Here is a 13,418-nt window from a genome sequence, read left to right as displayed (position 1 = left end):
TCCTGCCAAATTTTGTGTTCTGCACTTCATGATCTGTGGTTTGGTGTTGACATTAATGTATCGAAATTCCTGGTTATCATTCCTTCAAATATTGCTTCTACTCCATTTTCTCTCTAGTTGCTCGCTGCAACTAGAGAAAGCCCACACGCAGCAATGAAGACCCAACGCAGCCAAAAATAAATAAAATTAAATCTTTAAAAAAAGAAAGTTCCTTTTCCCCTCCTACTGCTGGAAGCACAAGGAGATTTTTCTCTGACATGCACTGTGAGTACCTGATAGAGTTCCTGGAGGTAAAACTTGCAAAAGTATGTGGTTCTGGGATCTCTTGGAGTCTTAGCGCTCAGACCTGTCAACATTGAGCCTCTCAATTACAGTTCAGGTTTGTCAATTACAGTTCAGGTTTTCCTACCCTGGCATTGATTCCCACAGAGGTTTCTTCATAGGTTTCTGCTCTGATAAGTTGTGATTCTCTATATCCACCTGTCTATTTCTCTAATTTTGGGGCAGCAGTTTGCCCTGTGACCTCATTTCTCTGAGGAATCTAAGAAGAGTTGTTGATTTTTTTAGTTTGTTCAGCTTTTTACTTATTGGAATGGGTTGGCAACTTTTAAGCTTCTTGCATGCTGGAGCAGAAAACAGAAGTTGAAATACTAATACTTTGTTGAGGATTTTTGCTTCCATTTTCATTTGAGATATTGGTCTGTAATTTTCTTTTAATATCTTTGTCTGATTTTGGTATTGGGATAATGCTGAAATCATTGAATGAATTGAGAGTTTTTTCTTCGTCTCCATTCTAAAAGAATTTGTGTAGAATTTGTATTTTTTTTCCTTAAATGTTTGATGAAACTTGGCAGTGAAATTATCTAAGCCAAGATTTCTCATCCTCAGCGCTATTGATATTTTAGGTCTTGTAATTTTTGCTCTTGGGGGCCTTTCCTGTGCAGTGAAGGATTTAGCAGCATCCCTGGCCTCTGCCCAGTAGATGCCAGTAGCATCCCCGCACAGTTGTGGCAACCAAAAATGTCTCTAGATGTTGCCACATATTCCCTGGGGCCAAAGTCTACCCCAATTGAGAATTACTGACATAAACCACGTATGCAGGGGAGACTTCCCTGGTGGTCCAGTGGTTAAGACTCCGCGCTCCTAATGCAGGTGGCCCAATTTCGATCCCTGATCAGGGAAGTAGATCCCGCATGCCACAATGAAGATCCTGAAGATCCCATGTGCTGCAACTGAAAAAAAAAAAAAAAAGATACTGCATGCTACAATGAAGCTCCTGCCTGCCGCAACTAAGACCCGGCGTAGCCAAATAAATAAATAAATATTTTTAAAAAAAACAAGTATGCAGGGGTTTTCGTTGTTATTGTTGAATAGCTTTTTAATTATAAATTTAATATTTTAATTGATATAGGGGTATGACATTTTCTATTTTTTCTTTTTTTTTCCCACATCTTTATTGGAGTATAATTGCTTTACAATGTTGTGTTAGTTTCTGCTATACAACAAAGTGCATCAAATATATGTATACATATATCCCCATATCCCCTCCCTCTTGAGCCTCCTTCCCACCCTCCCTATCCCAGCCCTCTAGGTCGTCACAAAGCGTCGAGTTGATCTGCCTGTGCTATGCAGCAGCTTCCCACTAACCAATCCATTTCACATTTGATAGTGTATATATGTCAATGCTGCTCTCTCACTTCGTCCCAGCTTCCCATTCCCCACCCTGCATCCTCAAGTCTGTTCTCTACATCTGCGTCTTTATTCCTGCCCTGCCACTAGGTTCATCAGTACTGTTTTTTTAGATTCCATATATCTGCGTTAGCATACGGTATTTGTTTTTCTCTTTCTGACTTACTTCACTCTGTATGACAGACTCTAGGTCCATCCACCTCACTACAAGTAACTCAATTTTGTTCCTTTTTATGGCTGGGTAATATTCCATTGTATATATGTGCCACATCTTCTTTATCCACTCATCTGTCGATGGACATTTAGGTTGTTTGCATGTCCTGGCTATTGTAAACTGTGCTACAATGAACATTGTGGTACATGTGTATCTTTTTGAATTATGGTTTTCTCTGGGTATATGCCCAGGAGTGCAATTGCTGGGTCATATGGTAGTTCTATTTTTAGTTTTTTAAGGAACCTCCATAGTGTTCTCCATAGTGGCTGTCAATTTACATTCCCACCAACAGTGCAGGAGGGTTCCCTTTTCTCTACACCCTCTCCAGCATTTATTGTTTCTAGATTTGTTGATGATGGCCATTCTGACCCATGTGAGGTGATACCTCATTGTGGTTTTGATTTGCATTTCTCTAATGTTTAGTGATGTTGAGCATCTTTTCATGTGTTGGCCATCTGTATGTCTTCTTTGGAGAAATGTCTATTTAGGTCTTCTGCCCATTTTTGGATTGGGTTGTCTGTTTTTTGATATTGAGCTGCATGAGCTGCTTGTATATTTTGGAGATTAATCCTTTGTCAGTTGCTTCGTTTGCAAATATTTTCTCCCATTCTGAGGGTAGTCTTTTCATCTTGTTTATGGTTTCCTTTGCTGTGCAAAAGCTTTTAAGTTTCATTAGGTCCCATTTGTTTATTTTTATTTCCATTTCTCTAGGAGGTGGGTCAAAAAAGATCTTGCTGTGATTTATGTCATAGAGTGTTCTGCCTATGTTTTTGTTTTTGTTTTTTAATTTTATTTATTTATTTATTTGTATATTTTTATTTTTGGCTGTGTTGGGTCTTTGTTTCTGTGTGAGGGCTTTCTCCAGTTGCGGCAAGCGGGGGCCACTCTTCATCGCGGTGCGCGGGCCTCTCACTGTCGCGGCCTCTCTTGTTGCAGAGCACAAGCTCCAGACGCGCAGGCTCAGTAGTTGTGGCTCACGGGCCTAGTTGCTCCGCGGCATGTGGGATCTTCCCAGACTAGGGCTCAAACCCGTGTCCCCTGCATTGGCAGGCAGATTCTCAACCACTGCGCCACCAGGGAAGCCCTCTGCCTATGTTTTCCTCCAAGAATTTTATAGGGTCTGGCCTTACATTTAGGTCTTTAACCCATTTTGAGTTTATTTTTGTTTCTATTTTTTCTTGAGTCAGACTTGGTTAACTTATGTCTTTTAAGAGATTTTTACATTTCACCTCTGTTGTTGGACTTATTGGGAAAAAAATTGTTAATAATATTCTCTTTTTATCCTTTTAATGTCTACTGGTTATGTGATAATGGATACAGATTATCTCTCATACATTCCTGATTTTAGTAATTTGTCTTTTTTTCTTGATCAGTTTTGCCAGAAGTTATCAGTTTTACTGATCTTTAAAAACGTGTACCTCTATTGTTTCACTGATTTTTACCTCTTTCTCTGTTTCTGTCGCATTTATTTTTGCTCTTTATTATTTACTTTCCTCTTGGTTCGAATTTGTTTTTTCTAGATTTTTAAGATGGATCATTGATTTTAGACCTTTTATCTTTTTAATATGTGGATTAAGCTATACATTTCCCTCTAACTATGCTTTAGCTGCATTTTACAAGTTTCAGAATTTTCATTTTCATTCGATTCAAAATGTTTTCTCTGTTATTTCTTTTGTCATGATTCTTTGGAAATGTGTTGTTTTAATTTTCAAATATTTTAGAATTTTCCCAGATGTTTCTGTAGATAATTTCTAATTTAATTCCATTATGCTCATACAGTATACATTATGAAATTTTAGTCTTTTTCAATATATTGAGACTTGTTTTATGTCCTAGATATAGCTTGTCTTAGGGAATGTTCCTTGTGTCCTTGAAAAGAATGTGTATGTTCTGCTGATGTTGGGTTAGTGTTGTATAAATGTCAGTTAGGTCATGTTAGATGACAGTGTTGTTCAAGTCTTGTATGATTTTGCTGATTTTCTATTTGTTCTGTGAATTACTGAGAGAGGAGTAATAAAATGTCCACCATAATCTACTTGGCTATTTCTCCTTTTGCTCTTTTTTTTCTCTTTTTGTTTTGAAGCTTCGTATTTATGTCTTCTAGATGAATCGACCTTTTTACCATTAATGTAATGTCTTTTTTGCCCTGGTAATGGTTCTTATTATGAAGTTTTTGTCTAACTTTAATTTAGCCACTGAAGCTTGCTTTCACTTAGTGTTTACATGATATTTATTCTTCTATCCATTTACTTTTTATCCATCTTCATATTTAAAGTGGTTTTTTTGTATGTAGCATATATTTGGGTCTATGTAGGCAGTCTAATACTCTCTTCTTTTTAAATGGAGTGTCATTTATTGGTATGACTTGTTTTAAATTTACTATCTTGCTATTTCTTTTCAAATTGTCCCATCTGGTCTTTGTTTCTTTTTATCTCATTTCCTGCCCTCTTTTGGATTAAATGAGTTTTTTAGTACTCCATTTTAACTCCACTGTTAGCTTATTCAATATACCTTTGTTTTAGTTTTTCAGTGGTTGTTCTTGGCCAACAGTTCTCAAACGTTTTATTTTTACAACTGCTTTGGATTCTGGGTATGAAGGATCTTAAAGAGTTCTTGTTTATGGGGATTGTCTGTCAATTACTGCTGTACCCAGAATTAAAACTGAAAGAATGAAATATTTATTAATTCACTTAAAAAGTGAAATTGGCCATCCCTTCTCCCCTCCCCCCCTCTTTTTTTTTTTAAACTGTGAGTGCATGTCATGAAGAACACAGTGATTAGTAGTACAGTTTGGTGTCTCTGCCTTGATTTGTGCTAAGGCATCAACAGTTTTATTCAATATTGCTTTAGCAAAATTAGTGCTAATGTCAACACATTGACAAACTATTAGCACTATTAGGACTATAGTTTTGACTTTGCAAACCTCATGAAACCATCTCTGGGACACTGTTGAGAACTGCTGCAGTAGGGCTTATGATATTTATCTTTATCACAATCTATGCTCAAATAATGTTATACCACTTTGAGCATAATGTAATAACCTTACAACAGTATACTGCCTTTCTCTCCCTTCTGATTTTGTGCTGTAAGCCCCTCAGTACACTGGTATTATTTTTGCTTTAAGTAGTCAGATATCCTTTTAAAAATGACTTGTATGTTTTTGTCTCTTATTTATGTCTTTTCTAAAATGTTTTCCATATTTACTATTTTTGGTGCTTTTTATTTCTTTGTGTAGATTCGTGTTTTCATATGATGTATTCTTTCTGCCTGAAAGATTTCCTTTAAAATATAGAGCAGGTCCACTGACAACAGATTCTCTCAGGTTTTGTTTGTCTGAAAACATTTCTATTGTGCTTTTATTTTTCAAAGATACATATTTTTTTTGGTATAGGGTCCTAAATCAACAGGCTTTTTCCCCCATTATTTTATTATTTTTTTTCTTCCAGCAATTTAAAGGTTTTTCCATTGTCTTCTGACTTGCATAGTTTCAGGTGAGTCTGAACATTCATGTCTCTCCTGAATATCCTGTGTAATCAGTGAAGACTTTCCATTCTGGTTGGTGGGAATATGAATACTTCTCAGCCGTGGGTGAGCTCTGGAAACTGTTTTGCTTACCACTCCACAGTAATTGTTCTTTCCCCGGAAGTTGTTTTTTGCCCAGCCTTGTAGTATTTCGCCTTACACATGTGCAGTTTGGTATTCAGCTGAAGACTCAAGAGGACTCCTGTGCAGATTTCTGGAGCTCTTTCTCAATGGAGTGCTTTTCTGCTACTCTGGCCCACAAATTCTGGCCCCCCTTGACCATTCCAACTAACAGCCAGGCTTTCTTCAAGTTTTCCCTTCCTGCCCTGGATGTCCAGAACTGCCCCCATGCATACTAATGGGATGATCGATAGGCTCACCTTGTTTGTTACCCCTTTGGGATCCCAGAGGTTGTTTTCAGCAAGAAAGTTGGTATGAATTACCCAGTCCACCAAGTGGGAATCTACCTATCTTTCTGAAGAATTTTTTTGTCCAACATGTATATATTAGTTTTAGGAATGTAGATGAAAACCAAATACTTACTTGTTTCTAATTACATATTCAATTCACATATATAATAATATATTAAGAAATAGTGTCTTTTTATTCAGATCTGTTTGCATACATCTTTGATGTCAGTACGTTCAGCATCACTGACCACTTTTGTGGTCTTTAACCCCAGAGCACATCATCTTCACTTTCGTCAAAGTTGTAGGAGATATAGTGCTTTTTAAGTGTATTATCTTGTTACTAAAATTTTGTCTCAAGCCACAAGTTTCCAGATGCATTACATTTTTTCTTTTATTTGTTCTATAAGTATAAAATTATGATCTCTACAACCTGATCTCTTACTATATTGTTCTTTAAGGTAATGTTTAAAAGGCTCTTTATGATAGTTTGCAATTGAATGGTTATACCTCCGGGAATCCTTCATTACTTTGTGTCCATTTTCTTCCTTTCCTTCTCCAATTTAACAAAGCCACAACAAAAAAACCTATTAAAAAAAAAAATCACCTTCCAGGGGCTTCCCTGGTGGCGCAGTGGTTAAGAATCTGCCTGCCAATACAGGGCACGTGGGTTCGAGCCCTGGTCCGGGAAGATCCCACATGCCACGGAGCAACCAAGCCCGTGCACCACACTACTGAGCCTGTGCTCTAGAGCCCGCAAGCCACAACTAGTGAGCCCACGTGCCACAACTACTGAAGCCCGCGTGCCTAGAGCCCGTGCTCTGAAACGAGAAGTCACAGCAGTGAGAAGCCTGCGCGGCGCAACGAAGAGTAGCCCCCACTTGCCACAACTAGAGAAAGCCTGTGCGCAGCAATGAAGACCCAATGCAGCCTAAAATAAATAAATTTATTTTAAAAAATTATTTTAAAAAAAAATCACCTTCCAAACTAGTGTTGACTGAGATAGTTTCAGGATAATGCACCTTCTCCAAATAGTGCTTTGCTGTTCAAATTAATAGAGAGAAAGCACCCATAAAATTAGATGTTGTTAAGCAAATGTGCTTTCTCTTTTCTAAGAGATTATTTTGAGGAAAAACATCTTTTTCGTTTATGTGAATCCAGTATTTCTTTGCCTTGGAATTGTAAGTAATTTTTTCTACTTTATGCTTGTGGAGATGACAGCAATTGCCTACCATCTTTTGATCAGACTTAGAATTAATTGCCTGTTTGACTCAAATTTTCTTACAGTAACTAGAATAAATTATCCTACAGATATTTGCCAGCCTGCCCCTAGCGCTGGTTTCATCTTCTATTCTAGTTACCCCAGTTAAAGTAAACATTCCATAGAACAATATTTTGAGTGAAAGATGAAGAATAAGTTAAATTAAAAAAATAAACAGGCTTCATTACAATACCCCATAAAAATACGTTCCCTAAGTTAAAAGAAAAACTAAATGCCTCTTAACCTTTGGTAGGTAGCTCCCAACAACTCATGAAAATAAGTCAGTTAAAACTGACCTTTGGAAAAAAAAAAAAAAAAAAAAACTGACCTTTGGAATTCCCTGGCGGTCCAGAGGTTAGTACTGTGCGCTTTCACTGCCGAGGGCCTGGGTTCAATCTCTGGTTGGGAAACTAAGACCACACATGCCGCGCGACATGGCCAAAAAAAAAAAAAACAACCAAACAACAACAACTGACCTTTGTTGGCAGGAAATGAGGTAGATCGATGTGATATTTTCAAATGGTGATTTGCTATAGCTAGCATTATTTACTGATTTCCTTGGACTATGATATTTCCAATTGCTTTTTAATATTGTAAAGTTTCTTTATAACTTATAAAATTATCAATTTTTTGTTCCTTATTAAACTTCTATGGAAGGAATATACAAGGGATTTTTATGACATGACCCACATGGATTTAAAGTGAAAATGACTTCAGGAATTTCTCCCATGAGATATTATTTGGTTGTATTTTTAAATGAAGTCTTATTATGTATATCAACTACTTATCAATAACTTGAACACTATTTTCTCTCTCTATTGCCTTCGACTCATTTAAGAATTATGTGATTTTCCTCACCTATAGGGATAAGCCCTAATTAACTTTAACTCATTGATAAAGCTTATTTTTCAGGTCATTGTGATTGCGTGTTGAATGGGGTGTTTCCTGGGACCTTCCAGGAAAGATGCTTTCTTTGTATTTTGTGAGAGTTATTATTAGAAGAGCAACTAGAGGATCTTTGAAAGTTATGCTATGAGGATGTGACAACTGGCTTTGCTACAGTCATTTCTCTGAGCAGCAAGCCAACCTCCAGATGAAGCCCACACATGGAGGAGGGCATAGCTGAGAGAGTAGTAGAGAAGTGGAGTCTCTGATTGGTGCTGTGAGCCTCTTGGTCAAATAGAGACCACAGTTAGCTAAATATATGGAATATTAGTCCTGTGGTCTGATACATTTGCCTAAATGTATTTGATATCACTTTGTGATTATTTTTGAAAGTACTGATATTTAATATTTTACTATTTCTAATATAATTTGTAATTTTAATCATGTTAAAAGAGCATCTTAAGTTATTTGGCAAATATTTAAGTCATTAAATATGTATAAATCTATCCTACTTTCAGATAAGTATGGATTGATGTCATGTTTTAAGCTTTTAAAATGATTATTCTCTAGAAATTTAAAGCATTTTTATGCTAAGCATCTGTGATAGGAAATACTAGAATACAACTTCTTTCCTCTCTCATGTGAAAAATATTTGAGTGACAATTCTGTATAAAGCTCATTTGTAAGGTAGATACATAAATAAATGATATTTATGTACTTGCTTTTGTCTTGCCTTTCATATTAAATGTGTACTTATTTAGTTAATTTTTAATAAAAGACTTTTCATTTTTTGTTCAGACTTTCAGTGGCTCTCCATTTTGTTCATCATGAATTCCAAATATTTTTGCCCGTGAAAGGCCCCATAATTTAGCCTATACTTTATTTCTCATCCTTTTTCATATTCAGTGAGATTAATGTGTTTCCCTAATCCATGCCTTTGCTTGCTCCCCCTGGCATGTTCTGTCCAATCCCTTCTGTCTATGTAATTAATACCTATCATTTTTGCCCCAGTTCTGATCCCAACTCTTCAGTAAAATCTTTGTGAGTTATCCACCGTGACTGTAAAATGATCTCTCTTACAAACAAACTACTTTATTTCTTGTAAGAAAAGTCAAACAGTACTGAATAATTTAAAGTAAGACAAATGCACTTCATTTCTAGTCTAACCCTCCAGAGGAAAACCCCTTATAGTTCAAATTCCTTGATATTTTTCTATGTAAACTTGAGCATATATGACTTATTTGGTTATCACTTCTTTTGACTGCCATATCAGAGAGTACAGTTCTATAGGCTTAATCATATTTGTTTGATTTTTCTTTTGGCAAGAATACTTCAAGAATGATGCTATGTATTTCATATTGCATCAGGAAACACATACTATCTGGTGGTCTTTTAAAATAATGTTTAGATGGATCAGTGATTGAGGTATTGTTAGCTTGATCTTCCCACTTTAAAGTTCTCCATCAGCCTCTCACTGAATGGTTTCATCTGTCTCATTATTTTAAATTGTCATAGATAGTTACTTGACTGTCTGCTAATACATAGTTAAGATAATAGATCGTTAAAAAGCCAAGCTCTGGAGCCTACCCTGCCTGCAATTTATGACCTTTGGCAAGTGACTGCACATCTTTGTGCCTCAGTTTCCTCTGCTGTGAGTTAGGTGCCTCACAAGGTTGTTTCAAGGATTAAATGTGTTAAGTGTTTAAAACAATGCATGGTACATTGTGACAGTAAATGCTAGCTGTTATTAATATATTGATTTAGAAGTTTTGGGGGGGTGGTGGGATGAATTGGGAGATTGGGATTGACATATACACACTAATATGTATAAAATAGATAACTAATAAGAACCTGCTGTATAAAAAAATAAATAAAATTCAAAAAGAAAAAGGTTTTATTTTGCTATCTATGTACTGGCATTTGTTTGCATGGAACATGCTTTATTGGATAGTATTCATTGCATTCTATCTGGCAGTGAGACCTGGTCACACTGTAGGAAGACAAAGTGCTGTTTAAGTGATAACAAACCTCATATGTATTTAGCATCTATGGTTTTTAATAAGAAAAACATTAGCAGAAACGGGGATTTGTTACACTTGAGTTTGTAATGAAGAAAAGAAACATTGATCATAATTACATGTGTATCCTAGATATTAGGAAAGAAAATTTCGAAAGAGAAAAAGAAATGAGTGACCCCATGGCTTTTGACACTGAAAGGCTATGCAGTTCTTTGAAATGGGAATTAATAAAAATGAAAGTACACAGTTCTAAATAATTTGAGAAGAAGTCTCTAAAAATCCAATGCAGTCATGCAAAGGAACTCTCAGATTAACAGCATAGATTTAGTAGGTGGAAGGAGAGATGTAAAACTAAAGACAGTTATAAAACAATAGTACAAACCATTATAAACAGTGGCAGGAACCATAAAGTAAGCTTGAAGTTTATAGAAAATGACTAAGACAACATAAACTGTTTTTTAACGTGATATCAAATAAGATGAATCTTCAACAAGATTATCAGATTTTTAAGAGGGATGGAATCATCAGTTCATATTTTGCAACTGTCAGATTCAGTAGGGAGAAACAGTCTTTGAGTTAGAAGAGATAACAATATTAAAAGAATTATAGGCCATGGTAGGAAAGCAGCTAGTTAGTAAGTGAAACATTTGACCACTTTAAGTGCATTTAATTTTCTTCATTTAAATTAATGTCTTCTCTAGAAGCCAGTGGGCTCGCAGATCTCATGAAATCACTGAGTAATCTTTGAGAATGTCATGGCAAATATATTCATTATCTGGAGATGATCAAACACTAGCTTGACTTTTTTTTTAGAACAGGGAAAATGTGGGTTCTGGAAATTACAAACCATAATCTTGTTACTGATCCTTCGCAAATTTCTAGAAATAAATTTCAGAAGCTTGTGAACATTTATGAAAAAAATGCTCAAATGTGGAAATTTAAATGTGTTCACCAAAAACATATCATGTTAAATTAACTTCACTTCTTTTAAGAGAATTATCAATTCAGTTGAATGAGAAAAATACTGTAGTAACAGTCTTTTAATTTTAGTGAAGTATTTGACAGTCTTTGGCTGTATTTTTGGATAAGATATGTTGGTGAATTATTGTTTCAATTTAGAGTAAGTAGGTAAATTTATAGTAGTTAGATTCAGAGTAGGTTGAAATCCAAAACCAGTGTTTGATTAGAGGTTCAGTGTCACCCTTGAGAGAAATCTTCAGAGCATTGCAGCAGGATTACCTATTTCTTGTGTCAACATTTCCATCATTGATCTTGGCTGAAGGTTTAGAAAGTAGGCTTATCTGCTGTAGATTATTAAAAGCTGGACTTGGATAACTGATACCATAGAAAGTAAGCAGGAATATCTTTCTAAAACCTTAGCTAATTAATCTAGTACATTTATATCTTCTCCTCTTTTAACATACTTTCATACTTTACATATAATATAAATTCATAGTTTATATTGCTTCAGGGGGAAAAAAGTGACTTTTTTTGTCTACCTGATCTTTTTACCAAATTAATGTATGAATTGTATATATTCCTTATTATAGCATAATATCTTTAATGATACAGATTTAATAATGCAAACTGCAAATTGGAAAAGTTAGTTGCTGCATATGTATATTTTTGTCTACTCTAGGAATATGAAGCACGAACAGGGAGAACCTGTAAACCACCACCTCAGTCTTCAAGACGAAAGAATTTTGAATTTGAGCCACTCTCTACCACTGCCCTGATTCTTGAGGATCGACCATCGTAAGTATTTTAGTGATCATCAGGCACACTGTTTGAATTTTAAACTTTAATTTTTCTTATTACTATTTCATTTAAAAGATACCAAGAAATTAAAGAAATGGGGTTTGTTAGAGAAAATTATTTTTAATCCCAGAGATGAATCCTAACACTAATAGGGAAGAATTGTTGATCTCCAAGCTTTATGCATATTTTCTAGAATCTCTGTGACCCAGTGTATGAAACATAAAATCTTGGCTTTTTATATCTGTTCCTATTTCAACCTTCCTCTGCCTTATCTTTTTTTTTTTAATTGAAACATAGTTGATGTACAGTATTGTTTCAGGGGAAAAAAAAGTGACGTTTTTGTCTACCTCATCTTTTTACCAAATTAATGTATGAATTGTATATATTCTGTATTATAGCATAATATCTTTAATGATACAGATTTAATAATACAAACTGAAAATTGGAAAAGTCGCTGCATAAGTATATTTTTGTCTACTCATACTACTACATAATGATTTGACATTTACATACATTGTGAAATGATCACAGTAAGTCTAGTAACCATCCCTCCCGATACAAAGTTATTGCAATATTATTGACCATATTCCTTATGCTGTATATTCCATCGCTGTGACTTATTTATTATATAACTGGAAGTTTGTTCTGCTTAATCCTTTTCACTTATTTTGCCAATACACACCCCCCCGCCTTATCGTCACATGATAGAGCAGTTATTTTTCCTTTCTTGACATTTAATATGCACTTATGATGTATTTGTCCTTTTTGCCTTTTATGCCACGCAACTACTGACTGTCAACCAGTTGGTTTACTGTTAAGAATATATTCTTTTTTTAAGTATTTATTTATTTATTTAGCTGCGTCGGGTCTTAGTTGTGGCACGTGTGATCTTTTGTTGCAGCACGCAGGTTCTTCATTGTGGCATGCGGGCTCCAGAGCGCACGGGCTTGGTAGTTGCAGTGCGCGGGCTCTCTAGTTGTGGTGCACAGGCTTACTTGCCCTGCGGCATGTGGGATCTTAATTCCCTGACCAGGGATCGAACCTGTATCTCCTGCATTGGAAGGTGGATTCTTTTTTTAAAAAATAAATTTATTTATTTATTTATTTTTGGCTGCATCGGGTCTTTGTTGCTGCGTGCCAGCTTTCTCTAGTTGAGGCGAGCCGGGGCTACTCTTCATTGCGGTATGCGGGTTTCTCATTATGGTGGCTTCTCTTGTTGCGGAGTATGGGCTCTAGGTGCGGGAGCTTGAATAGTTGTGGCACACAGGCTTAGTTGCTCCGCGGACTGTGGGATCTTCCCGGACCAGGGATCGAACCTGTGTCCCCTGCATTGGCAGGCAGATTCTTAACCGCTGTGCCACCAGGGAAGTTCCTGGAAGGCGGATTCTTTACCACTGGACCACCAGGGAAGTCCCTCACCTACATAATTCTTTAAGAGTAAGGCTTTTTCCTTTCTTTCATGTCTTTGTTGACTTCTTCAGCCTTCAGTGAATTCTTTTACTTTCTGAATGCTTTTAAGACTTTCCTTTATGTGATTTTCATAAATTAGATTATGGTTGCTTTGGTGTGGTTTTCTCATGTTCCATCTGTTTGGGGTTCATTGAGCTTAATGTGTCTGTGCATTTATAGTTTTGTGTCGATTTTGGAAAAATTTTAGCCTTAGT

At 35.9% G+C, this 13,418-nt stretch overlaps 1 protein-coding gene across 2 annotated transcripts in view; it reads left to right on the top strand.

The window, feature by feature from the left end:
• Nucleotides 1-13,418, top strand: part of TBC1D12 (TBC1 domain family member 12) — an 85,749-nt gene that overhangs the window by 48,773 nt on the left and 23,558 nt on the right. For both annotated transcript variants that reach the window (XM_082423682.1, XM_082423683.1), the window contains exon 3: nucleotides 11,636-11,751. In XM_082423682.1, coding sequence (XP_082279808.1) covers nucleotides 11,636-11,751 — 116 coding nt within the window. The remainder of the gene's footprint in view (nucleotides 1-11,635; nucleotides 11,752-13,418) is intronic.

The sequence above is a fragment of the Balaenoptera physalus genome (assembly GCF_965194825.1).
Source record: "Balaenoptera physalus genome assembly, chromosome: 14".
NCBI lineage: Eukaryota > Metazoa > Chordata > Mammalia > Artiodactyla > Balaenopteridae > Balaenoptera > Balaenoptera physalus.
This window is presented reverse-complemented; position numbering and strand designations above follow the sequence as displayed.